Below are 27,987 nucleotides of genomic sequence, written 5' to 3' on the forward strand. Positions count from 1 at the left end.
TTTATACATTTAGAATCAATATATTTTAATTATTTCATTACATTATTATTGGTTTTAGATAAAAAAAAAAAAATGGTTAAGATGAATAAATCCTAGTTGTGATTTAAATTGGTTAATAACATGATTTATGCTTAATTTTATAACTTGTAATTTAATTGGATAATATTCATTCACATGCACAACATATTTTTTATATTCTATTATTCTTATTTTATTTTATTTCAAATTTCAAATTCAAAAGAATTTCAGTGGGCAAGACGTTGGAACAACCTAAAAACTTTCAACGAGTGTAGAACTCTTCAAATAAGAATAATGATGGGGTTTGAGAGTAATTCGGATTAAAGTCCAAAATGTGTTAGGAGACAGAATAGACATACTTTAGTATTTTAATTATAAGTTTCTGCTCAAATATCTAATTGATACGATTCTTGATGCGTTGGAAAGCTATCTTAAAGAGTTACAAAGTTGTCTCTAATAAGGATTTCCAAATTCAAACTTCTGAAGCACGTACGTGGCTGCCAAGTTGAGTTCTAAAATTTAAGCGATTTTGTGTGCGGGAATATGAAGACATTAAGATTTCTTTCCTATCCTATTTAAGCATATCATTAGCAAGAAATTGAAAAACTTTTGCAGAGCAACGCCGCACATTTGAAGAACTCTTCCAAGGCCTAATTGTCGCTCAAGCCACCTCAATCTCCATTTGTTTTGCTTGCTTTTTTCACTCTCTACTATTTATTTAATTTTAGTTTAAAGTTTATGGAGTAATTTTGAGATTTTTGGCTTAGAAGTTTGGGCAATTTATTTGCTATTCATTTTACTTAATGTCGTTATTTTCCTTGCTCTTTTAAGCTTTCATTTAACAGTGATTACAATTGTTATGGATTAATTTTGAGAATTTATGATTTGAATACAAGGACGAACTCTAAAATCTTGATTTTGGGACTTTTCAATTTTAAGTTCGTATTTTATTAATTACTTTCTAATCTAGTTTAATTATTAGATTAGTTGTATTAATCTCTTAGTTTCATTGCATATTAGATCAATTAAAGATTAATTATGACTTAAATAATTTATGTTTTATTGTTTAATTTTCAAATTAATTAAGATTGTTTAGTTTAGTTGATTTTCTTTATTGTTAATTTCAATTTGTTAGTTTTTTTTATATTTCATTTCGACAGTCAAAAATTCAAAAATATGAATCTAGTCCATGACTAGTACCTTTTTCATTCTTATTGCACTCTTCCATTCATATCACATACCATCATTTTTATTTTCTCTTTGTGAATATTTTCAACATTTTAACCGAGTTTGATTTTAAGTAATTTTTCCTGAGAAGACGATGTAGGAATTTATTTCTAATTATTACGCGACATCCTCCTGCACTTGGGATAGCCTTTATGCTGCTCATTTTTTAGTGAGTCAAGCGACATGACACAACCCGTTGTTTAAATGGATTGAATTCAAATTTCGAATTCAAATTGATCCATATAGTCGAATGTCTATTACTTGACACAATACGAATATGACTCTAAACACGAATTGACACCCCTACTATGTTAATATGATGACCACCTAGTGGTTCCCACTTCCTAGGACTTTATAGAGGTAATTTTGGGTAAATCTTTAAAATTGTATGTTGGCAAGCACTGTTAACAATGTTAAGGGAAGCTTGCCTACTGGACTACAGAGCATAACAGATGCTGCAAAACAACTCCACACAGTAGAGGGATACAACCCACGACAGCCAACTCAGGAGGATTCAAGAGGCACCTGCATCACGGAATAATGAGTCACGAAAATATTCTTGTAATAGAATTTGTCCTTGTAGATACACGTGTCACTTGTATAGGAATTGAGTTTGTTATGAAATTCGTATATCAATATGCGTGTAAATGCCAAAAGGCAGAGTGTGGAAAATATCCTGATTCTGATTAATGATTCCAGCCCACTGAGGCATTTTCACAAACAGCTTTACTCTCTCTATCATTTACTTCAATATGGTATCGAGAGCACAGTAAGACTAGTCGTCTTCTTTTTCATCTTCTTCTTCTTCGTTTCCATTCCTTTCCTTTCATCATGACTTCGTTTGTCTCCTCTACCCCACCCTCCCCAAATGTTTCCTCCACAATCAATACGTCTATCTAGGGTTGTAAACTCAAACCGGAAAACCGGACCGGACCGGATCGGTTTTACCAGTTTTGAATCGGTCCGGTCCGGAACCGGTTTTTAAAATGTAAAAACTGGCCGGTTCCGGGATTTTTTGGACCGGACCGGTTGATTAAAAAAAATAAAAAATAATATTTTTATATATAAGTTTTATATAAAATATTTTATATATATTAAATATTAATATATATAAGTTTTATATATAATGTATAATTATAAATTTTTATGTGAAATTTTATGTATAACATATATATTTATATATGAAATAATTTCTTATTATAATTTATAAATTATTACATAAAATGTTAATATTAAATCATTAAAAGTTTATGATTAATACTAATATATAACTTATAACTATACCAATAGTCTAATATTAATACTATTATATAGTATAATATATTAATAAAAGTATAAAACAGTTTTTTTTAAATCAAAATTTTTTTTTATAAACAAATTTTTAATGACAAATTGTGAAATTTACATTTTAAAAAAACCGAAAAATCAGACCGGACTGGACCGGAAATCGATAAAACCAGAAGTACCGGTTTAGGAGGGTAACGGTGCGTAATCGATTTTGAAAAATACAAAACCGGTATATACCGGTTCGGTCCTAGATTTTATCTAAAACCGGACCGGACCGGTTACACCCCTACCTCTATCCTAAACTCTGCCAGTCATTTTGTCAATATTAAGTTGAATATTGATAATTATTTGTTGTGGAAGGCACAAATGGTTCCTGTTCTTAAAGGCCATCAGTTATATGCTCATGTGGATGGTTCCTCTATTGTACCACTCCCCATGATCAACAATAATACAAACCCAAAATTTACAAAGTGGTGCTTACTCGATCAGCTTGTAATTTTTGCTCTTAATTCATCCCTCTCCGAACATGTGCTGGCTCAAGATCTGGAATGTTAAACCTCTCGTGAGGTTTGGTGTACATTGCAGGATCTTTTCTCAGCTCAGTCATTGGCTCATACGATGCAAACTCATTTCCAGCTTGCCACACTCAAGAAGGGCTCTGAAACAATTACAAAATTCTTTCACAAGGTTAAAACCCTTTCGGCTTCCTTAAGCGCTTCTGGTCAACCTTTATCTAATTTTGAGTTCGCTATTTATCTTCTAGCTGGCTTAGGCTCTAACTATGAGTTTCTTGTGACTTCACTCACTACACGGGCAGATCCCTTATCACCTTACAATTTTCTCTTAAACCATGAATCATGTCTATCTCATCAGTCCAATGCTCTTTTGTCTGGTAATTCCCTCTTAGCTAACCTCATTGTCCCAAAACCAAACACGTCTCCTTCAAATATTTCTTCCAATTTTAGAGGAAGAGGTGGTCGTGGGGTTGGACGTAGTCGTGGGGGTTATCGGGGTCATGGGGGTGGGGGTGGGCGAGGTCAATCAAACTTCCTCCCACATAGACCTGATTCACGACCCACATGCTAGGTTTGCCATAACCTAGTCACACTGTCGTGTATCAAGTCTCACCGCCTTCTTTCTTCTTTGCTAATCTCACTACCACTTCCTCTCCAGCTACCTTCCCCACATTTAATCAATGGTTTCCAGATAGTGCAGCAACAAACCACTTTACAAGAGATTACAACAATCTAAATTTGGACTTTGTTTCCTATCAAGGCTCGGAACAAATCAGCATTGGGGATGGATCTACCATACCCATCCATCACACTAGTTCGGCTCACCTTCACACTCTTCAGGGAAAATTTCTTCTCACACAACTTTTGCATGTTCCTTCTATCTCTAAAAATCTCCTTTTAGTCGTTCAATTTTGTTTAGATAACTTTGTATATTTTGAGTTTTATTCCACTGATTTTTGTGTGAAGGATTTGCAAACATAGGAGGTTCGACTTCAAGGAACCGTTAAGGATGGCCTTTACGTTCTACCTTCTACTGTTTCGACTTCATCACCCACACCCTCACCACCTCAGGTGCTACTTGGAACTTGGACATCCCCTTCAAACTGGCACATGAGACTCAATCACCCCATTTCCAAAATCACGTCTTCCATCATCAATAAATTTCAACTGCCTTTAGATTCTAAATCTCCTTCTCCTACTTGTATAGCTTGTTTACAAGCTAAATCTCATGCTCTTCCCCATCTCCCTTCTCCCTCTACTTCCAAGTCACCTCTTGCTGTAGTTGATGACATTACAAAGTTTATTTGGATTTTTCCTTTGCAATCAAAGTATGATGCCTCTTCAATTTTTGTTGCTTTTATTCGCTATGTTAGTAATCAATTTTCTACTAATGTTCATACGGTTCAAACTGATGGGGGAGTCGAATTTCAACCCCTTCAAAAAAAATTTCAAAATTATGGTATTGGACATCGCCTAACTTGTCCTTACTCTCATGCTCAAAATGGGAGCATTGAGAGACATCATCAACATATTGTTGAGACGGATCTTGCACAAGCATCCATGCCTAAAAAATATTGGACATTTGCCTTTCAAATTGCTATTTATTTAATTAACTGGATGCCCACATCAGTTTTACAAAATACATCTCCATTTCAAAAATTGTTTGGTCATGCACCGACTTATAAATTTCTAAGAACCTTAGGGTCCGCGTGTTGGCCAAATCTTCATTCATTTAATAAACACAAAATGGACTTGAGGTCAAAATTGTGTGTTTTTATGAGATACAGTCTTGATCACAAGGGTACTATTGTCTTCATATTCCGTCTAGTCGAACTTACATCTCTAGGGATGTAAGATTTGATGAAGCCCAATTTCCTTTTAATTCTTCTAACTCTAGGCAAGCTACTGTCCCCAACTTTCATCATGATCCTTGTTCAAATCCGTTGGTTATGTCTAGTCCAACCCGTGTCATTTTCTCTAGCCCATCACTACATCATGGTCCATCTCATGTCACTCCAGACTCATCCATAGCCGCATCCAGCCCATCGAGGCATACCAGCCCACGATCCTTACTTCCTTTCCCCAACACAGTAGACCCCTCTGCCTCTTCATCTTCTAATTCGAACCCTAGGGAACTCATCGACACCAATGCTTCTCAAAACTCCTATGTAACTACATCTCCTTCTCATCCAACTCAACCCCACCATCCCATGCTCACTAGATTAAAAGATAACATCCGTTGCCCTAAGTCCCACACTGATGGCACAATTTTATGGCCCACTTCTCAACCCTCTCTCTCCCTTACCGAAGCCATTTCTGCATAAATTCCTGAAGAACCTCTCACATACTCTAAAGCAACTAATCATTTCAAGTGGAGATATGCTATGAAGCTTGAATTTCAAGCTTTATTGCATAACTCCACTTGGGAGATTGTTCCACCATCCCCTTCATATAATATCTTGGGTCCAAAGTGGGTTCTTAAAACTAAAAGAAAAGCCGATGGTACTTTAGAATGGCACAAGACGCATCTTGTTGCCAAGGGTTTCCATCAACAACCTGGAGTGGATTACACAGAAACCTTCTCACCTGTTGTGAAACCAGTAACAATTCGCATTCTCATCTCTTTGTCTGTTTCTTCCAATTGGCCCATTCATCAACTGGATGTCCAAAATGATTTCCTGCATGGTGACTTGGAGGAGGCAGTTTACATGAGTCAACCTCTTGGATTTGTCAATCTCGATTACCCAAACCATGTGTATAAGCTCAAAAATGCACTCTACGAAGTCAAACAGGTGCCTAGGGCTTGGTTTCACAAGCTAGGTTCTCAACTCCTCTCTCTTGGTTTTCAAGAATCTCGATCTGATACCTCTTTATTCATATTCAAAAATTTGTCTCAAGTTTTATTTATTTTAGTATACGCAGATGACATAATTGTCACTGGATCTAGTATTCAGCTTATCTCTGATTTTATTGTTGCTCTTGGTAAGTATTTCCCTGTGAAAGACTAAGGTCAGTTGCATTTCTTTCTAGGAATAGAGGTTCACCGAAATGAGTAGGGTTTATTTTGAAGCCAATCTCGTTATATTTCAAACCTCTTAACACGCACGACTAAGCATCATGCTAAGTCAGTTTCAACACCTACGGCCACTTCCACAAAACTTTTTACATTTGATGGATCTTTTTTTAGGATCCACAACTCTATAGGAGTGTCGTAGGAAGCCTACAATATCTAGCTTTTACCCGTCCTGACATTTCCCTTTCTGTTTATAAAGTTTGTCAATTCATGCACAGTCCAAAAAATTCTCATTGACAAGCTGTCAATCGTATATTATACTATTTACGTCATACATGTCTTTTTGGACTTTATTTTTCCAAACAATCATCAAATGTTATTTCAGCCTACTCCGATGCTGATTGGGTCGGTTGCCCTAATGATAAAAAGTCTACTGGAAGATTTTGTGTCTTCTTTGGTTCACATTTGGTTTCATGGGGTTCAAAGAAATAGCCATGGCCAACATGGCATGTGAAATTATCTGGATTCAACCCCTTTTTAAAGAACTTAGAATTTTTTTGAAAACTCCTCCAACTTTGTGGTATGATAATTTGGGAGCCACCTATCTCTTGGTCAATCATGTTTTACACTCACACTAAAAAACATGTGGTTTTAGATTATCATTTTGTAAGGGATTGGGTTGCATCAAAGTCTCTAATGGTATATTTTGTTTCTAGTAAAGATCAAGTGGCTGACATATTAACTAAACCACTCTCATATGCACACTTTGAACTTCTTCTATCAAGCCTCACTATCACTCAAGTGCTGTTTGACTTGCAAGGGGCTGTTAAGGAAAGCTTGCCTACTGAACTACAAAGCAGAACAGATGCTGCAAAACAACTCTATATAGCAGAGGGATACAACCCACGACAACCAACTCAAGAGGATTCAAGAGGGACCTAAATCATGGAATAACGAGCCACGAAAATATTCTTGTAACAAAATTTGTCCTTGTAGATACACATGTCACTTGTATAGGAATTGGGTTTGTTATGAAATTCGTATATAAATATGTGTGTAAATGCCAAAAGGCGGAGTGTGAAAAATATCCTGATTTTGATTAATGATTCTAGCCCACTGAAGCATTTTCACAAATGGCTTTACTCTCTCTATCATTTACTTCAATAAACAACACATTAAACTTTAGATAACACATGGGCCTCATGCATTGTTCTTTCGATGGTACTCCTGGGTGGATCTTTAATATTGGAGGCTAGCAAGCACGACAGTGTGGTGTGTCATACGATTCAAAAATAAGAAAAATGAAATATAAAGAAAGATAAGAGGGTTTTACAAGGGGAAGGGGAGAGATAGAGAGAGAGAGAGAGAGAGAGAGCGTTTTTAGAGAAGCTATGCCTAGGATTGTAATCGAGCCAAGCCGAGCCAAAGACGTCGAGCCGGTCTTTGGCTTGCCGAGCTCGACTCGACTCAAAATACACGAGCTCGAGATTTTTTTTTTATTCTTTGTTCGAGCTCGACTCAATAAGCTAAACTCTCAATTCGAGCTCATCCCACAAACTAGTTCGAGTCAAGCCTGAGCTCGAATTGTTTATTTTTTAATAAGATTTAATAATTAATAAATTAAATAAATATAAATAATAAAAAATCTAATATTGAATTTATACAACTAACAAGTAGAACTTTTATTGAATTAAATTTATAAATAATTAATATATAACTAGTTGATATTTATCCAAAATAACAATAAATTATACGACTACATATATTATTAATACATACACTTAATATGATAGCATATATCTATTTTATATATGGTTCTCACATACTAGTATATGAAATTATTAAATTTTATCGAGTGATTATTATACAAATTATAAAATATACCTATGAAGTATATTCATTATATAGACATAAGTAATTAAATTACATATTATATATTTAATTATAAAAGTGGTATACTTATATTATTAGCTAATACATATATATATATGTATATATACATAGGTGTATGTATATATTTATTAATATATGAATGAATTTTAATCGAGTCGAGCTAAGCATAAACGAGCGGACCTTAGCCGAGTTGAATTTTGTCGAATATGTGTCATTGACAAATCAAGTGGGTATTTACTTTCACGAACGAGGTTTTTTTTTATTTTTATTTTTATTTTTTTTTCACAAGTCGAATTCGATTCGAGTTTAACCAAACAGGTTATCGAACAGACTGGTTCATTTACCGCCCTAACTATGCCAACAGAACATCTTTCTTTTTCTTTTTTGATGAAAGGAGCCGTCCACTTTTGATTGACTCATAAATCGCCATTAGTATCACGCCAAGAAACACGAAACCAACCCCACTAGTTAGAGCCAATTGGTACTTCCTCTTTTGCTCTCTGAATATGGGAGTCCATTGGGGTACCCCTCCCCCACGGTATTGGTCTGCCTTTAATGAATTAAACAATCAAAATAGCAAATGCACAGAAGAAATTTCCTCCGTCGAGAAGGACTGAAAGAGAGTAATATATATTTTTAAAGCTCTTCAATGGTGTGTTCTGCTATACATCTGAAGTACTCCCCAAAAAAAAAAAAAACTACAGCACAATCAACCAAAGAAATGATGAATGATCATGAATATCTATCCAATATCTGAAACTTCATGGTAGAGATCATCCTGCCAGTTTTCCTCCATTTTCTATGCAGATAAGCAGATGCGAAACACTTATGGTTTATATCCTATTCATCTCTAAGCCCAAACGCATAATGTCTTACACATGTTAGCGAAGCTAAGCCCCCCCAAAGTTGCGCTCCAAATGCTTGAAATTATCCAGACCAAGGGCCATAGGAAAAACCTTTTGAGAAATATAATTTGAGCTCTTGGTCACATGAATTTATCTTCAACTATCTTCTTAATTCCCTCCAATTTTTCAATTATCTTCGGATTCATCAGGTCCCTAGCTTCTCTTATGAGACTGCCTTCCCTGCTGAAATGATAAGCATCCACCACAGCCTTTATCCAGCCATGCAGCTGCTCTGGCGTCCTAAGAAATTTTATAAGCAAATAGAACAAAAACAAGCCTGAAACAACTGTGGACAGTCTGAACTTAAAAAATCTAGCAAAAGCATCGTTAACTGACAACAAAAAATAATCAATGCAATCAAGTTTCAAATGCATACGTGTACAGGCTGTCTACATCTTTTCCTTCAAGTTCTTCGCCTGGGGTAAATGCATCTCTTAGGGCACATAGCTGCTCCTCCGGATCCTTAATAGTAAGAAGATACTTAACTATCCGAATCTCTTTTGGCATTAGCCTCTGAAGATTACCTCTGGCGGTCATGTACAAATGATACAGTACGTCTTTTACCTGCAATCAAAGAGAACAATGATTAACCCTAATGTAGCATTTTTGACACTACACAAATGGAATTATCAGATATTGTTTAAGGTAGCAATTAAAACGTTGAATTAAATACATTTTTTGGTTGAATGTAATTATTCTAAAATTTCCAAAGGCTGAATTGTCTAAAAAGGATATATCTTTTTCTGTGTGTCAGCATGTGTGTAAAGCATTTGAATAGACTTGCTCCCAATAAGAAGAAAGTTATGTTCTCTTCCTTCTTCAAGGCAATCTCTACCCTCTGTACAGTATAAATCTCTCTCATTTATCAGAATTTTTTTTTTTTGGCAAATTGTACAAAAAAAGTGATAAGTAGACAATTTGACTTGATTGGAATCTTCTAATGTTCTTAGCATAAAAAGGCAGCGCACGTGCGCACACATAGAATATAGACAATAGGCATTTTCAGAGACCAGTATCACTTCACCTCATCTTTTGTCATGTTTGACTCCTTGGCGGAAGACCAAGCTTTTGTGATCATCAACACCAATGCTGAATCAAGCTGATTTTTCTCAGCCAAATTGTCTATCTTCCTGCAAGCAGCATCTAGAGAAGGAGAGTTGATAATGTCTTTGAATTTCAACTCTGCAGCATTTAGCGCTTCAATGCTTTCAGTTGCAGTGTCATAGGCTTGTACGGCAGCCAAACATGTGTTCCCAAGCTTTGCCAAAGCTAGCATACAGAAACATATAAATATTATCATTGCTAATACACGGAATAAAAATTTCTCTAGATTGAAAGTTCTGGTCTGGCCAGCTAAAGTGGCTCATTTCAATTTCAGGCCAGGTCAGTTTTCCTAGTTTTCCCAACCTTGGCTAAGAAACCCATGCCAGTAAAGCTACATTCCCAGTTGCATTATTTCAGCATAAAGTGTTTGCTATTTGTAAGCCCGGTATGTATGTCACCACAAAATACATTATAGAGTAGGGGTGGGCTCCGACTACAACAGAATTGGAATGGCCAACTCCGACTAGGGTCGGAGGTCAAGTTGAGCTCCGGTTCCAACTCCAATCAGAGCTCCAGAGTCAGAGTCAGGAGTCGGAGCCCAACTCGGAGTTTCCAATTTTCTTCTCACTTTCCTAGAATCCAAACACCATCCAAAGATTCCAAACAATATCCAACAACATTCAAACAAAGATTAAGAAACGTCTTACTTAGATCCGATCTATCTCCTCCGTTTCTCGGCCTAACGAAACCCATCTCACCTCAGCCCACAGATCTGATCGATCTCAGTTCAGCCACCATCTCCGTTGCACCCTGTCCTCTCTCTTGAGTCTTGACAGCATGCACCATCTCCGTCATACCATGCTTCTCTTGACTCTCGGCACCGAAAAGTGAAAACAAGTGAAGAGAAGGATGAAGGGTGGCTCTTTGGGGATTGGGGGGAGAAAATGAAGAAAACCGCATTCAGTCGATTTCATTCTAGTCAATTTCAGTTTAGTAGATACAGCACCAGTTTAGCTAAAAAGCCTAAAAATAATTGTTCTCATGGTCGTGGGGCACTAGGGGCTCAAACTCCAGTCATGAAGTTAATAAAAACTGCAACAACCATTAGGCTAATCGAGCCTCAGTTATTTATGTTGTAACATAAAATATATTGAGTATATCTATTGGAGTCGGAGTCGGTAGTCCAGAGTCTTGTTCAACTCCAAACTATAACTCCGGACCCTTGAGTTTTCCAACTCTGTCAAAATCGGAGCGGGTGTCGGCCAGAGTCGGAGTCGACAGAAATTTTGCCCACCCCTATTATAGAGCAAGTAATGAATTTTGTTATTTGTATAGCAATGGTAGCAAAAGATCAGGCATGTCACTATTTTATTCTTGGAAAGATAAGAGATGTATGATATGTTAAAGAAGGTGGGTACACAAGGAACACTCCTGGGCGAGTAATCAAACCAGCAACAGTACTAGACCTATTAAGCATTCAAATATGTGTTCAGTAACATAACCCATTTGGAAAATTAAGCCAACATATGATACAGGTGTGGATTGTTGGGTTGTATGTGGAGTCTGGTTTGTGAACAAAAATCGAGAAACAAAGAGTTCGCTCGACTGTCGCTCGACATGGCGCTCAAGCGAAACTTAACCCGTGAGTTTGCTTGAGGTGTGCTCAGCAGTGGGCTTGAGTGAAACTCAACCTGTGAGTTTGCTCGAGTCTTGCGTGATAGTAGGCTTGAGCGAGACACAAACCCTAGTGTTCGCTCGAACTATGCTTGAGACACCGCTCGAGCCAATGTTGATTGGTTGTTCGCTCGAGGTGGGCTCGGCACGTCGCTCGAGCCAATGACCCAGTTGTTGCCAAATTAGGGTTTCCAGCACCGTTTACTATAAATATGTAATATTTGACTTAGTGTGTACGATTTTCAACATATTTTTAAGAAAGAACAATAGTCAAGTGAGTGCATATTGTGTGAGAGAGCAAAAGCCTTAGAGAGAGTGAGTTGAGATTAAGTGATTGTAATCTCTTCTGGTCAATAAGATTTCTGCAGCTCTGTGGATGTAGGCAAGTTGCCGAACCACGTAAATTGTGTGTCGTGTGTTCACTTGATCGTGTGCTTGTTTACTTTGGTTGCCATCGTTGGTGTGTGTGTGTTTTGCACAACATGGATGACATTGATTCAACACAACATATGATTGGAACCAAAGAAGACTACCAAAATTCTGTTAATCGTCACTTAAATTTCTTGATCTGCAACGAACCAATGACATAGGTTGCTATATGGGAATTATATGAAAAGTAAGAAAGAGACTAACTAGTTTTTTCATACAAAGGAGATTAATTTATTCTCACCATCTTGCTCCGTTGGATTGTTATGATAGGATTCAGCTACCGTGTGAAGATGCACAAAAAATTCTTTTGTGAAATCTTTACGACGCCTGGCAACAACCTCACTAATCTTGGATGATGATTGTCTGATCACTTGAAGAAGTTCATTGTGTCTTTGAACATCTTCATCAACCTGTGAAAAAATAACTCCACAAACTCAACTCAATAATCATAGTACCATCCCTTGATGGGGAGAAAATTGTTGGCATCTAGAGGCTGTAAATATCCTCCACTCCTTTAGTATAATCAAACATAAGGGTATCAAGATGTGTCTTTATATGTGTGTGCACGTATGCAGAATAAGTAAGAAAAAAAAGTCCACACTCTCAAAAGTTCTATTTATAAATTGCAGTCCACCTCTTTCAGCTTCCTTGCAAGCCGAAGTAGCTTGTGCTTCATTCCAGGATCATCCTCACTATCTGCTCGCTCCTGACACCGCTTATAGAAATGAGGCCTTATATTGTCCCACTCCTTGCTGAAAGCTAGCAACCGTCTCCAGTCAGTCGGAGCAGGCTTATCAACCATGAAAACCTCAATTAATTTGTCACACACTCGGGTCATTTTATGGTCATCCAAGCCCTCAATACCATCCTCCTCATCCCTCTTTTCATCAAATCTCTCAAGCTCATTGGAAACCGATGACTCCTCTCCACTACAATCACTTGGTGCTGTAGTTTTATCACCAACAACAGCAGCAATAGCAGTAGACAACTGAAACCTTTGCGGATTAATCACCAAACGGCCACCTAAACATACAAACAATCATCAATAAAACTGGCTGCGCCTATGGTAACAGCTAAAATACTAGAAATACTATACGGGAAACTTGTAGGTTTTTTCTTTTGGTTCCCACAGAAAAGCCCCAAATACTTTGAACAAAAGCAAACAGGTTCCAAAGCATATATTCTAACCTTCAAGTCGAGAAGAGGAACAAAAGGGAATTCGAGCTGAGTTTCTGGTGAAAGAGAGAGAAGGGGCTCTAGCAGCAAGAGTAGGGGCTCTTACCGTGAAAGAGCTAGAGGACTGGAGAGTCACAGAAGAGAAATCCATATGAAGGTTGAATGAGATAAGGGGAAAAAGTTGAAAAACTCTGGTTTTAGGTCTTTAAAACGGAATGGTCAAACGCAGAGGGAGGGTTTTACGCAGAGTTTGGATTAGGCACGAACAGAACAGAACACTGCACCGATGTTTCGATAACACCGTCGTCGTTTTAATAGATACTTCTGGTGACGATCAGAAACAGCCGTTGCTTCAAAGTTCTGAACTCTATAATAAATTTTCATATGAATTCTTAATTTTTTTTTTCAAATGGTCCATATTAAAGAATAAATAAAAGACAATACATAAAATTATAAGTACTTATAATTTTATCTATAAAATTCATTCTCTCATTTTATGTTAAATTTCAATTTTTAATTTTTAAAATATCAATAATTATCAATAATTCACACGTGAATAAATCAATTTTTTATAAATATTTTTTAAAAATTGAGTTAACATTTTTCATACATAAATATGTTTAACCGAAAAGGTTTTATGGAACAAAATAAATATTTGTAATTGATTTATTTTAAAAGTTATGTTTGGATAGTAGGAAGAGATGAGATGATTTAAAATGAAAGTTGAAAGTTAAATAAAATATTATTATAATATTATTTTTTAATAATATTATTATTTTAATATTTAAAAAAATTAAATTATTTATTATATTTTGTATATAAATTTAAAAAAATTATAATAATAAAATAAAATAAAATTATTTATGTATCTAAAAAAACCTTAGAGTTTTATCCATAAGGTAAGAAAAAGAACTTGGGTAAGATTGCAGTGTACTAATTTTGTAGAAGTTTTTTTTTTTCTTTCAAAAACAAGTGAGATTCACTTAAGATTTTTTTTTTTTTTAATGGTAAATCTTATATTTTTCTAAAAGGCATGTACACACATTCTATACTTACATATAATATTATTTATTTATTTATGAAAAGTATTTACTCTATACAGGAATTATATATAAAAAAGTTTACAAATATTTAATGTGGTTTATCAAATTATAAATTTAATTTATTATAAAATAAAAATCTAATATATTATATTAAACTGGAATAATATCTAGAATTTCTCAATATTTCTTTTTATTTACGAAAGGTGTCCACGACTGTGGTTGAATTTGGACGGAAAGACGCAACGGTGTTATCGATATTATTGGTGCAGTGTTCCGTTCTGTTCGCGCCTAATCCAACCTCTGTCCTAAAACCCTCTCTTTGCGTTTGGCCATTCCCATTTGAAATCCTAGAACCCCAGAAATTTTCAACCTTTTCCAATCTCGTTCAAACTTCTTATGGATTACTCTTCTGCGACTCTCCAGGCCTCTTGCTCTTTCCCGGTTAGAACCCCTACTGTCGCTGTCAGAGCCATTAGAAACTCAGCTCGAATTACCTTTTGTTGTTCCTCTTCTCGACTTGAAGGCAAGAAGATATAACCTGTTTGCTTTAGTTGAATATTTGAGAATTGAGGGGTTCTCTTTGGGAACTAAAAGTAAAAAACTACAAGTTTCCCGAATAGTATATCTAGTATTAGTTGTAATTCTGATGCTAATCTCATTTTGCTGAGCTGGGTTTAAAATTTCATCACTCAGAGTCTTTACTTATATAAAAATAATAATAATAATATGTGAAATAATGCAACTGGGAATGTATCTTTACTGGCCTGGATTTCTTAGCCAAGGTTGAGATTAATAGGAAAACCGACCTAGCCTCAAAACTGGGCAAGAAACGAGCCAGTCTAGCAGGCCAGACCAGAACTCTCAATCTTAGATAAATTTGTATTCTTTGTGTATTAACACTGATAATATTTATATGTTTCTCTACGCTAGCTTTGGCAAAGCTTGGGAACACGTGCTCGACGCAAGGGAAGAATTCGAGCTCAAAGAATAGTAAGCATTACAGAGCCACCACGGATTCAACGTCTCACTATCGGAACCCAAGCACTATCTCCAGCTGCCAAGAAATCCCAGATGCCGATTTTTGTGATGGCCAGTCGGTGAGCCAGTGCCTCGTTCCTGACCGGCTCGCGCTTTGGCTTCGGTCGAGTCGTAGTTTAAAAGAGGTCAGAAGTATACATGCGGTGGTTGTGAAATGTTTTCGGGAGTCTGTCACCTACATGGGTAATAATTTGATAAGTACTTATCTGAGGTTTGGGGAGGTAGTTGAGGCTCGTAAGGTGTTTGATAAATTGCCGAACAGGAATGTGGTTACTTGGACTGCTCTCATTAATGGGTATTTAAACGTTGGTTTGGATGATGAGGCTTTGAGGTTGTTTAATGATTCTATTGAAAATGGGATCCGAGCAAATGAAAAGATGTTTGTGTGTGTTTTGAATATGTGCAGTAGGAGGTCGGATTTTGAGCTTGGTAGTCAATTTCATGCCTGTATTGTGAAAGGTGGTTCGAGGAACTTGATTGTGGATAGTTCCATCATTCATTTCTATGCGCAATGTAGGAAACTGCCAAGTGCATTTCGTGCATTTGATCGGATGCAAGAGCAGGATGTGGTTTGTTGGACAACTATGATTACGGCTTGTGCACAACAAGGACATGGACAGGAGGCCATTTCACTGTTCTCACAAATGTTAAGTAATGGATCTTCCCCTAATGAATTTACAGTATGTGGTGTTCTGAAGGCTTGTGGAGAGGAAAAGGCATTCAAATTTGGGAGGCAGTTACATGGTACCATAGTGAAGAAAATGTTTAGGAATGATGTTTTTGTAGGGACTTCCCTCGTTGATATGTATGCAAAATGTGGGGAGATGCTAGATTCTAAAAAGGTCTTTAATCGAATGAGGTATAGAAACATGGTTACTTGGACATCATTTATAGCTGGATATGCCCGAAAGGGACTTGGTGAGGAGGCCATAAGACTCTTCAGAGTGATGAAGAGACGAAAAATAAATGCTAACAACTGGACAATTGTTAGCGTCCTCAGGGCTTGTGGTTCAATTGAGGCTACACTATTGGGAAGGGAACTTCATGCACAAATAATCAAGAAATCCATCAGGACCAATATATACATAGCAAGCACTCTAGTATGGTTTTACTGTAAATGTGCAGAGTATAATCATGCCTTCAAGGTCCTCCAGCAGATGCCCCGTAGAGATGTTGTATCATGGACTGCCATTATTTCAGGTGGTGCACGACTTGGGCATGAGTCTGAGGCTCTTGAGTTATTGGGAGAAATGATGGAGGAAGGTGTTGATCCCAACTCTTTTACTTATTCATCAGCTTTGAAAGCGTGTGCTAATCTGGAAACTGTCCGTCTAGGGAAATTGATTCATTCTTGTGCAAACAAGACTCCTTCCTTGTCTAATGTGTTTGTGGGTAGTGCATTAATCAATATGTATGCAAAGTGCGGATATTTGTCAGAGGCATCCCAAGTTTTTGACAGCATGCCTGATCGAAATTTGGTGTCTTGGAAGGCTATGATTATGGGTTATGCAAAGAATGGGCTCTGCCAAGAGGCTTTGAAGCTCATGTATCGGATGAAAGCAGAGGGTATTGTGGTGGATGATTACATCATTGCAACAGTCCTTGCTGCGTGTGGAGATTTCAAGTGGGATATGGAGGCTTCATCCGAATATTGCTTGCTGTCTACTTAATCTTTTGCCCAGATGGATTCCAATGGATTCCAACTCTTTTACTTATTCATCAGCTTTGAAAGCGTGTGCTAATCTGGAAACTGTCCGCCTAGGAAAATTGATTCATTCTTGTGCAAACAAGACCCCGTCCTTGTCTAATGCGTTTGTGGGTAGTGCATTAATCAATATGTATGCAAAATGCGGATATTTGTCAGAGGCATCCCAAGTTTTTGACAGCATGCCTGATCGAAATTTGGTTTCTTGGAAGGCTATGATTATGGGTTATGCAAAGAATGGGCTCTGCCAAGAGGCTTTGAAGCTCATGTATCGGATGAAAGCATGTTTGATCTATGTACTGCAGGCATCAGGTATATATATCAACTAAGATACAGCGGGCGGATTTATACTGAGCTGCAGATACATCATAAATTGGTCTGCAGGATTAGTGGTAAAAGATAAACAGTGAATCAATGTATCACAAGAAGTACTGTGAATGAGGGACCATCCCGAACTCCCGCTCTGCACCCTGTCATCGCTCATGTACATGTTGATATAAACTAGGAAAGGTCGAAAGAAAAAGGGTGCAGAGAGTTCCAATTCACTTCATAAATCCATTTCTCGAGAACGATGTAATGTTACTCCTCCATGAATGTTGAGCATCATAGCTCGCATCAGTAAGAGGGCATTACTGTAGACATGTTCAGGTACTAATTATGAATATGTAAATGCACGCTCATTTTTATAAGTGAACTGTAAGAAAGTGCTTTATGTAGGAACTTCGCGTCTCATTGAAGTTTTTTTTTTTTTCTATGTTCAGAGAAAGTGATGAATATTTGTTCCACTTCTTTCTAGGTACATCATGCACTCAGAGGATGTTACAAGACAAATGGGAAATTATAATTGCAAGCTGCCAAGCTGGTGTGGAGACACACTTTTCACACTATTGAGATGATATGATTTGATTTGTCAGATGATTTAATTTTAAAATTTTCTTATAAATCAAATCTTATCGGAAGTGTGCGGACGTGTTCTCCAATGAGTAGAACAGTTTGGAACAAAAGGCCACTTGTAATGTTTTCTCTCGTGTTGGGGTTGTTGAAGTTCATTTCTACAATATCGCACTATATGAGAAATGTGATCTCAACTTGGAAATACACGATCAACTTGTAGAACTTACTATTTATTTGTTGATTGTAGCTTCAATATGAGTATATAAATCAAGTTGTTTGCAACAAATTCATATTTTTGTTTTTTTTTTCTAATTTAAATACAAATTTAATATTATTTATTATTTTATCTCTTACAAATTTTCACATATAAACATAATTTTATAATTGGTCCCCACACTTTTAAAAATTCTAGAAAATCATCATCTCAAAAAGGTTTTTAACTATTTATGAAACCATCTTACATCCAAATAAGCCATTAATGTTAAGAAAGATGCTATTTTGACAAAGAAAGTGTACCATAGTTTATTAATTTATTTATTTTGTATGAACAAAAAATCCTTTTTTTAGCTGATTTTTCATTAAAAATTCAAAAAGTGAAAAGAAAATAGAAAAAAAAAGGGTCACAATTTAGTGCAAAATTCGGTCCTAGGAACATTGTCCGATTCGCAATTAATTAATTAGACACTTTCATTAATTTACCATTAGAAAATTACATGACATTTTTGCACTTGTTTGGATTCAGAAGTCATCTCATCTCATCATTACAATTTTTTTAAATTTTCACATAAAATATAATAAACAATTCAACATTTTTAAATCTTAAAACAATAATAATATTAAAAAATAATAATTTTTTTAACTTTTATTTTTCATCTAAAATTATCTCTATCTCATCTTTAAATCCAAACCGGAGATGAAAACCTAAACTCCAATTTGTAAAGAAAATCACCTATTGAAGTTGCAATAATAATAATAATAAAAAAGCAAATTAAAAAAAAAAAAAATAGTTGAAGATTAACGTAGGGACGAGAAGAGGTCCCCCCAACTATAAAAGGCGGGGTCCAAAGTCCAAACTCCTCACATTCAACATTTTGCTTCTTTTCAGCCCACGGACTTCCCGCTCCTGGCGCTTGTCTCTCTTCACTCTGAAATCGCCTCGTGTCCTGTTCTTTCAATTCATCTTCTGTATTGGCCCCAAAAATACGAAAACAAAACTTGTTTTGTAACTCCCAAGATATTTATTGCCATTTTTGTAATTCCTTCGGATCTTTTCTTCGCCATTCCCAGTCTTCTCAGATCTGTAAGATTTCTTTCTCATTTTCTGTTTGCACATTGAAAATTTTCACCTGAATTTTCGACTGTCATGTTGTCACTGTTTTGGTCTTGTTTGCACAATCTTCTCGTATCTGTAAGATTAATGCTGACGGTTTCATGCTTTTGATTATTATTACTTGTGTGGTTCGTGAGATTGAATTTTCCTTTATTTTTGTTTATTTTATATGCGGGTAATAGGCTTCAAAGATTGATATTCTATATCTATCCGGCTACTGATAATTCATTTGAATTGGAAACGAAATTGTTTCAAAAGATTTTTTTTTTTATTATTTTTTACTTTCTCTGTATTCGGGTAGCTTTAATTGATTTGTTGTTGCTTTATGCATTTGTCCTGGTTTTCTATAGGCAGTTGGTTCTTTGACCAAACTTTGAATCTTTATTCTTTTTCTTACCTTGTTCGAATCTTTGGGATTTAAATATTCTAAGACTTGCATTAGCTATTGACCCTGTCGTTTGATGGAAAGTATTTAAGTGGGCTCCATAGGTGGGTTGTTGTTTTCTGTTCTTATCACGACTGATCTGATATATTCGACATCTGATATTTTTGTCTGGATGAACAAGGCACGACTCTTACATGTCTGTAATGGAAGCAGAAACATTCGTCCAACTGGGCACCTCTAGAATCTACAATTAATTTCTTGAATGTGCTGTATTTTCATTGCTAATGGCTCCTTTAACTACTGTCTTAGGTGGTCGGTGATTTTTAAGACCATCCTATCATTTTAGGCACAGCTATAAGAATCGATTAGATGGGGAATTCCAATGGTAGTGCATATGGGCAGACAAACTATCCAATCACTCCTGGCAATCTAGAACCCAAGTCATTTACCTTTTGGTCTTCATTTTTATCCTGTAACTGCTTATGAGTGTCTGAAGTTTGTATTATTACCTGCATGTAGAAATTTATGAATTAAGAGTTTGCAGTCATGTTTATAGTGCCTCGTTTGTTATATTTTAACATGCAGTTATTTGCGCAAAGTAATGACTTTTTAAGCTCTTGTTTAACTTCTTGTAGCAGCTGCATTAACTGTTTAAACTCTCACAATCTGCAAGTGTGCACAAACATCCAAAATTTTCGTGCGATGTTTTGATAAGTTGGCTTCCAAACTTATCAAACTTATATCTTGCTGGCATTATGGAAAAAGAAGACTCAACTGAGAAAAGTGTAGTGAATTCTCCAACTGCTGAAAAGGTGGAGGAAGAACTTCTTGTTCAGGAGGAAGATCGAGAGGAACCATTAAAGGAGAGGCGGGATAGTCCTAAATTTGGCCACGATAGTCTGCAAGATGAATCGGGTGATAAGAGAGATGAGGGTATGAATTTTCAGGCTAAAGCTCAAGAACAAAAGTTGGATGTTGATATTGGCCAAGTTGACTCTGGTAACAAGATGAATGAGAGCAGGGATTTAGGTGACAAGATGAATAAGAATAGGGATTTGGAGTCTCAAGCTCAAGAGGATGATAAGGACCAAAATATGGAGGGGGTTTTTGGTGAGGAGAACGAAGAGGAGCCTGTCTTCGATGGAACAGAGGGTGTAGTTGAGAAAGCAGTGGCACTCACAAACTTTGTTAAGGAGAAGGGTGCAGTTGCAGTTTCTAGCGTTCTCCGTCGCCTTTCTGGGAAAAAAGATGAAGATGGACAGGATTTTCCTGGTGATGAAAGTAAGGATGTACCTAATTCCTCCGAAAATAGTGATGTGAAAGAAGTCCCTCAGAAAACAACTGAGAGGTCTGCGTGGAATCCTTTAAGCTATATTATGATGTCACATGATGCCGATGCAGATAACAAAGCTGAGCAGAGGGAGGAAGTCAGCAAAGGATCAACACAACCTATAGCCATGAAAGGAAGAGTTATTCTGTACACAAGGTTAGGATGCCTGGATTGCAAAGAGGCTAGGTTATTTTTGTACTGGAAAAGGCTCAGATACGTTGAAATAAACATAGATATCTACCCCAGTAGAAAGCTGGAACTGGAGAAGATTTCTGGGTCTTCTGCTGTTCCCAAGGTGTTCTTCAATGAAATCCTTATTGGAGGGGTGAGTGAGCTAAAGGCCTCGAATGAATCTGGAAAGCTTGATGAAAAGATTGATTATCTGATAAATGAAGCACCATCATTTGAAGCTCCTTTGCCGCCTCTTTCTGGTGAAGATGACCTCTCAAGTAGTGGGGCTATTGATGAGCTGGCTCTACTTGTCCAAAAAATGAAAGAATCTATTATTGTTAAGGACCGATTTTATAAAATGCGAAGGTTCACTAACTGTTTCATAGGTTCAGAAGCTGTGGATTTCTTATCAGAGGATCAGTATTTGGAAAGGGAAGAGGTCAGTTATATTTTATTTTGAGGTTTGGAGAAAGTCAATTTACTTTCTGGGGATCATGGCTCAGTCTGATAGTCTTGAGTGTTCAACACGTGAAGGGTATTTGGGCCTTATATTATGTCGGGACTAGAAGATTTCCTTCAGTCATATAAGTTAAACTTTTCCACCAATCACTGACCCTAAGTATTGTGTAAGATTCACAACAAAACACTCGCACACAAATTTGCATGCACAAATTGTTGACGTTTTTGTTATTTAATTGTAAACTTTGATGATGTAAAAGTAAACAATAAATCACAAAACCAGAACAACTAGTTCATGCACTCATGGTTTTAAACCTTAATTGGGTGTGTTGTTAGAGCTTTCTTTTATCAATCTTTGTTACTTTGGGCTAAGGCCATTGTATTAGAGGGGGCTAATTTTAATGACTTGTATGCTTCTTTCTTTGCTAGTAGGCTGTAATTAGGCATATTTCTCTTGTTTTCTCTTGTATACTACCTGTGTACTTGGGCTTTGCTTAATTATGAGGATTAATAACTTTCTCTTACTTATAAAAAAAAAAAAAAAAAAATTATGCATTTCTAGGACCGTCGCTGAATTTGAGAGCTTAGGTTAGGATCTTGCTTTTTGGGTGGGTGACAGTTGGATGGTAGATCCATTGGCCATGATGAAGGATATGCATATTAATGATCTACCTTTTGGCTATAATGTATATTCAACTCCTAAAATTTACCTATTCTTGCTCCTTATCAGATTACAAGTGCAGTGGGATGCCCTTTGCATTAGATTTTTCTTTTTCTTTTTAGATATTGCTGTATCAATTCTGTGACCTTTATGGTTTTTGTTATTTTCAGCACAAGCGATGCTTGAGCAGTTTACTTATTATGGGTGCTTCTAGGTTAGGTAAAGGAGCAATCTAGATGGCCTTGAATGGGGATCTTTGGTATTATAGATCCCGAGCCTTTCTGTCTCTATTGTGTCTCATATCTAGAAAAGATTTCATATATTGTAATTTAGTATCCTTTCTTTTCTTTATTTACTTCTGAATAGGAGGCTGAGTAGGGGTATCTCTGCCCATTTAATCTATTACCTATTGAATGGCCCTCTTGAATTAATAGTCAAACAAGTTATTAATACAAATGCAAAATAAAAATTCTTTCTCAGTTCATCTTTGTTTACCTTGATTATTTCATTGCTTAACATTTTTATTTCATTTTGTCTTGTTCTTGTGTTTTGGGACAGGCTATTGAATTTGGACGAAAGCTTGCTAGCACATTCTTTTTTCACCACGTTCTTGAGTAAGTCTCTTGAAGGGCGGGCTTCTTGATCTTTATACTTGTGACTCTTGGTCTTATTTTTTTAATTCCATAATTGACCATTCTTCTCTCTCTATCTCTGTTTCGATTTCTCTAGAGAGAATCTGTTTGAAGATGGTAACCACTTGTATCGCTTCTTGGATGATGATCCTATTGTGTCATCTCAATGTCATAACATCCCTCGGGGTATAACTGATGTGAAACCGAAGCCTATCCTGGACATTGCATCTAGGCTGAGATTTTTGTTCTATGGAATTCTTGAAGCCTACACGTCAGAAGATGGAAAGCATGTGGATTACAGAAGTATTCATGGAAGTGAAGAATTTGCAAGGTTTGTGAGCAAAAGTCCCTATCGAGTATTGATCAACAAATTCGAGTTCTTATATTCAAGTCATTTGTACATCTCTCTAGGTACTTGAGAATAGTTCAGGAGCTTCAAAGAGTGGAAGTCCAAGATATGCCAAGGGAAGAGAAGCTTGCTTTCTTTATAAATCTCTATAATATGATGGCCATCCATGCGATTTTGGTTTTGGGTCATCCAGCTGGGCCACTGGAACGGAGAAAGTTGTTAGGAGACTTTAAGTATGTTGTTAGTGGGTCCACCTTCTCACTATCAGCTATTCAAAATGGTATTTTAAGGGGCAACCAGCGACCACCATTCAATCTCATGAAGCCATTTGGTGCAAAAGATAAACGTTCCAAGGTAAGAAAGCCGCAATATAATTTTTCTCGACTATCAATATCGGTGTACATTTTTATGGACTAAATTACTCTTTTAACTGCCACTTGACCATCTCTATCCAATGAGGTGGCGTTGATTTGAATTTTGTTCAGGACCAATATATGAGGTTTTTGTATCATAACATTCATTGTGGAAGGGTAAACAAGGAGCGTATTAATTTTTTATGCATGGGGCCCTAGCCACTGAGCAATTCCTGCCTTGATATATACAAAATGAATGCATTAAGCTTTTGCTATGCACCTCTACTTCTTGAACAGTGTCCCATATTAGAGTAGAAGCAGTTTTTCCTTCCGTCACATCTATGATAGATCTGAACTTCTCGGTGATTTATGTTTGCTTTCTCTTCATTTGCCAAGAGTTGGGATTCTTGATTGGCGATCTTTATTCTTTTGTACCAGGTAGCTCTTCCTTATCCGGAGCCTCTTATACACTTTGCACTGGTTTGTGGGACCCGGTCTGGGCCTGCACTACGATGCTATTCTCCAGGGAATATTGATAAAGAGTTAATGGATGCAGCCCGTAATTTTTTAAGAAATGGAGGAATCATTGTTGATATGAATGCCAAGGTTGCATCAGCCAGTAAGATCCTTAAATGGTAAGGTTTAAAAATGGAGGAATTATTGTAATTCTTTCTTCTTCCTTTTTTTTTTTTTGTCCGGGAGGGGGGTGTACCTTGGTCCATGGAGCACTTCTCTATAGTAATGAATGTCAAACCTTAGAAACTCTCTCTCTCTCTCTCTCTCTCATGCGTACAGATACATAAGGTCCTATATGCATGCACACCTGCCCACACCATCTCTTTGTGTAGCCTAGTCATAGAACAGAAATACTATTAATTCAGTATTTTATACAATCGTGATTTTTATGATAAGTTGATTTAGATTGCAACTTATGGTATCTAATACTATTACCTGAATCGATGGCCAGGTTTAATGTAGATTTTGGCAAGAATGAGGTAGAGGTACTAAAGCATGCATCAAACTACTTAGAGCCTGCCGACTCAGAAGCATTACTGGATTTACTTGCCAACTCTCAGTTGAAGGTGATATATCAGCAATATGACTGGAGCTTGAACTGCTAGTGTTAGTTTTACTCCTAGTTTTCTTACACAATACCTAGTAATTCAAATACCTTCCATAATTTTTGGAAAAGTTAGCATGAAGTGCTTGCAATTTGTTCATGTTATAATTCCATTTATCTATAATACCCCGAAGGCATTGCAGTCTTTGTTGGAACAATATGGTGGCACGCACTTGCTTGATGGTGGGCCATTTTGTAAGCACGAGAAAACTTGTTCATGGGACTTAATGATCTTTTTTTCCATGTAGTGCTTAAATATCCTGATTCCCTTCCATATTTGTTCTGAAAATTTTCGTTTATTGTATTAATGGCCATACTCGTGACATGGTGACCGCGTGATCATTTCTCTCCTTGCAATCTTGACCATATTTGAATGTCAGAATTATGGGTGCTTGAATTCTTAGATCACAGATTTCAAAGGAATCCTTCCGACAGTGTGAGCTGAAATGGTTATGCAGTTTGGAGCAATGTCATTGTAGGCGACCATTCATCACGATAGTGGGATTTTTTTTTTTTCATCATCCTTACATTACACATAATTTTTTTTTTTCTTACCAACTGTGTGATATATAGATGATGAGTTGAAGAATTTCTTTAGTTTAATAAGGATTTCTTTAAAAACGAATAATTTTACTTGAAGGTCTTTATACCATACACCATTCAAGTGGCACAATTTGATTTTGAAGAAAAATTTTAAAATTTTAAAATTTGAATATTTTTTAATGTTATAAATCAAATTATGTTACGTGAGTAATGTGTGGTGTAAAGACATTGAAATAACACTACTCTTTAAAAATATAATTTAAAAGGCCAATACATGGTTATAGTATACATTGAATCACCCAAAATCTCCACGTGATGGTCTGGTACATCTCTTTGAAATTTGAAGGCCAATGCTTGATACTCACCAGTGTCTCCCCACCTCCCAAATGGGGCCAAGCCTTCGCCACAGATGTAAGAAACAGTACACTGAGCATCATAACCACTAATTTGTCAGTGATATGGGCACATGGGTCAACTTGTGAAGCATGAAAGTTTGCCAGATAAAGCATCTTATACAAAACCCATTTGGCTCGCCAAGGCAGCAACTTCAATGATACACCAGTTTGATTTGTCATATGCCCAATCAACAATTATTACATTGCCCATACCGTATACTAGCCTGCAGAATGGCATGATAAACAAGGAGGGAGAAAACATCATGCATCATACATACACAAGCATGTCAAGGCTTGGATGAACATGGGAAAAAAGATATTACAGAATCAATAAAAAATCAAAATATTTAATATATCTTACTTACATAAATAATAATAATAATAATATATCTATCTAGAAATCTTGTACTAGCACTTAAAAAGCCTGGAAAACAACGGAGGGTTATGTCTAGTTACACTTGAAAATGGTTAAGATCATCAAAGGTTAATAACTGAGCTTCGATTCTCTCTTTTAAGTTTCTTAAACATTAACATCAATAGGCCTCTTTCATTATAGGTCTTTCAGTTAGTACATATGGTCATCTGGCACAAACTTGCAGAGGTATAAGCATTCATGTTATGCAATTATTGCAAGGAAATCCCGGTCAAAGTTTCTTTGACAAATGGCACTAACACTAATGGGCTTCCTCTCATTTTTTGACTGTCAGTTAGCACAATTGGCCTTTTCACTTGCAGTAAACGGTCTTTAGCACAAACTCACACTGTTAAGGAATTGTTACAGGAAAATCCTGACTATCAGCCACATATTTCTATATGCTAATCCTACAAAAAAGCATCTCAATCTCCCGTACCCAAAGACAAGTCAACGGAATTGGCTGGTGTGAGTACTTGCCAAGAATTTTGTACTCAATTCATCACAAAAGTAACACTGCCTGGGAAATGCTACAAAGGCAAGTGACTCGACTTCATTGCACAAAACTACACATGCATACATGTGTGTGTGTGTGTGTGTATCTGCAATATGATTGGCCCAGAATCCACAGGTATTGGGATCAAAGGCACCCCAAACAAGAGGCATGGTCAACAGTCATACACAAACACATAGAAGCACAGGCAGAAGGGGGGTGGGGACATAGCTTTCTATTTAGAGACAATTCGAGCAAGGGGGACAATGTGTGATAGACCAGAATTTCCTTTTGAGTGATACATAACCAATTGGCAGAAAATTACGCATAACAAGCAATTATAGAATCAATGACATACAAAAACAATAAAAACAAGTTAAATCAACATGAAAACATATAAAAGAAAGTAACAGGTTACCTTTCAAGTTCGCCTTCACTGAAAACATGGTAATATCTGTTGTACACAACGGCACCCTTCTTATCATCTTTCATAGCCAGTTCATTTGCAAGAGCAGAAGCAGAAGCACCACTTACCTCAGCACAATGATAAGGTAAATGCCAAGGGACAAAATACTCCTGTTGATTCTTGGTATTCTCTTCATGTTTAAAGGTCGCTGATCCATTTATAATTTCATACATATTCTCCATTGAAGTCCCCTTGCAATGTTTTACATGCTCTCCTGATCCATTCCCCTCACTTTCTGGGATGCTTTGTAATGGTAAGGATGAAAGGCTACGTACATGAGGACTACCTGGTCCTATCCACTCTTCAGCATACTTTTCTGTTAGTGGTGTCCATTTTGCAACCAATGATCTATCCTCCTGTTCTACAGCCCATACTGTAATCAGAACTAGGCCACCCTTTTTGACAACTCTAACTAATTCTTCAATGGCTTTTCTTCTCCTAGTCTCTGTACTTAGATGATGTAATACAGCAACAGAGATTGCTGCATCACCAAAACTATTTCTGTATGGAAGATTTACAGCATCTGCAACCAGAACCCCATGCCCTCTATCCACACAGATTTTGATTAAGGGAGCACTTATATCACATCCTATGAAAAAGCAATCAGGATTCAGACCCAAGTACTTACGATTTCCACATCCTGCATCCAGAACAAGAGATCCTGAAGCCAAAGATGATAAAAAGGTGGCAACTTTTGGCCACTTGGCAAACCAGGTGGAACTGAAATGTGGAGCAATAGCATCATAAACACTATGCACGTCCTTCTTTTCAATTTCAGGGGTGGATTGTTCATTTAAGGATGGCTTCCCCACATTCTCAGTTACTGATACAGATCGGGGGATTTCGTATTCTTCATCAGATACATTAGTATACAAACTAGAAGCACCATTTATATGAACTTCCCTCATGGTGCTAGAAATTCCAGAATGGGGGGCCCAATTCTTTTGAACAGTGATGGAGGAGGAGGAGCTCGGAGAGGAACTGCGGGTGAGGTATATACTTGGACAATATCTGTAAAAGGAAGGAG

The 27,987-nt window shown here is 36.7% G+C and overlaps 4 protein-coding genes across 7 annotated transcripts; 2 read left to right on the forward strand and 2 right to left on the reverse strand.

Moving 5' to 3' along the window:
* Nucleotides 1–929: 929 nt before the first annotated feature.
* LOC109021366 (tRNA (carboxymethyluridine(34)-5-O)-methyltransferase-like) lies at nt 930–27,984 on the reverse strand. Of its 2 annotated transcripts, XR_004798075.1 has the most exons (4): nt 26,760–27,984; nt 11,364–11,368; nt 4,526–4,534; nt 930–942 (listed from the first exon to the last, which is right to left on the reverse strand). XR_004798075.1 is itself a non-coding variant. In XM_018986872.2 (2 exons), exons 1-2 carry the CDS (start codon nt 27,866–27,868, stop codon nt 25,705–25,707), a joined length of 1,065 nt encoding a protein of 354 aa, XP_018842417.2. In that variant the 5' UTR covers nt 27,869–27,984; the 3' UTR covers nt 25,476–25,704. The 2 variants fall into 2 exon arrangements, 1 of the variants encoding a protein (XP_018842417.2); XM_018986872.2 differs by lacking the exons at nt 930–942; nt 4,526–4,534; nt 11,364–11,368 and adding an exon at nt 25,476–25,813 and having other exon boundaries at nt 26,913–27,984.
* On the reverse strand, nt 8,676–13,543 carry LOC109007268 (uncharacterized protein At4g37920). The gene is made up of 6 exons (XM_018986877.2): nt 13,194–13,543; nt 12,640–13,028; nt 12,247–12,415; nt 9,883–10,127; nt 9,235–9,422; nt 8,676–9,098 (listed from the first exon to the last, which is right to left on the reverse strand). The coding sequence occupies exons 1-6, from the start codon at nt 13,330–13,332 to the stop codon at nt 8,939–8,941; spliced, it is 1,290 nt and encodes a 429-aa protein (XP_018842422.1). The 5' UTR covers nt 13,333–13,543; the 3' UTR covers nt 8,676–8,938.
* Nucleotides 14,528–18,147, forward strand: LOC109007266 (pentatricopeptide repeat-containing protein At4g18520, chloroplastic-like). Of its 2 annotated transcripts, XR_004798074.1 has the most exons (3): nt 14,528–14,747; nt 15,155–17,615; nt 17,764–18,147. XR_004798074.1 is itself a non-coding variant. In XM_035684836.1 (2 exons), exons 1-2 carry the CDS (start codon nt 14,621–14,623, stop codon nt 16,930–16,932), a joined length of 1,905 nt encoding a protein of 634 aa, XP_035540729.1. In that variant the 5' UTR covers nt 14,528–14,620; the 3' UTR covers nt 16,933–17,687. The 2 variants fall into 2 exon arrangements, 1 of the variants encoding a protein (XP_035540729.1); XM_035684836.1 differs by lacking the exon at nt 17,764–18,147 and having other exon boundaries at nt 15,155–17,687.
* On the forward strand, nt 18,941–24,775 carry LOC109007267. Of its 2 annotated transcripts, none has more exons than XM_018986875.2 (7): nt 18,941–19,161; nt 20,212–21,516; nt 22,756–22,811; nt 22,927–23,160; nt 23,241–23,532; nt 23,970–24,166; nt 24,499–24,775. In XM_018986875.2, the coding sequence occupies exons 2-7, from the start codon at nt 20,332–20,334 to the stop codon at nt 24,650–24,652; spliced, it is 2,118 nt and encodes a 705-aa protein (XP_018842420.2). In that variant the 5' UTR covers nt 18,941–19,161; nt 20,212–20,331; the 3' UTR covers nt 24,653–24,775. The 2 variants fall into 2 exon arrangements, with proteins under 2 accessions (XP_018842420.2, XP_018842421.2); XM_018986876.2 differs by having other exon boundaries at nt 20,215–21,516.
* Nucleotides 27,985–27,987: the final 3 nt, after the last annotated feature.

Source organism: Juglans regia, chromosome 13 (assembly GCF_001411555.2).
Source record: "Juglans regia cultivar Chandler chromosome 13, Walnut 2.0, whole genome shotgun sequence".
NCBI lineage: Eukaryota > Viridiplantae > Streptophyta > Magnoliopsida > Fagales > Juglandaceae > Juglans > Juglans regia.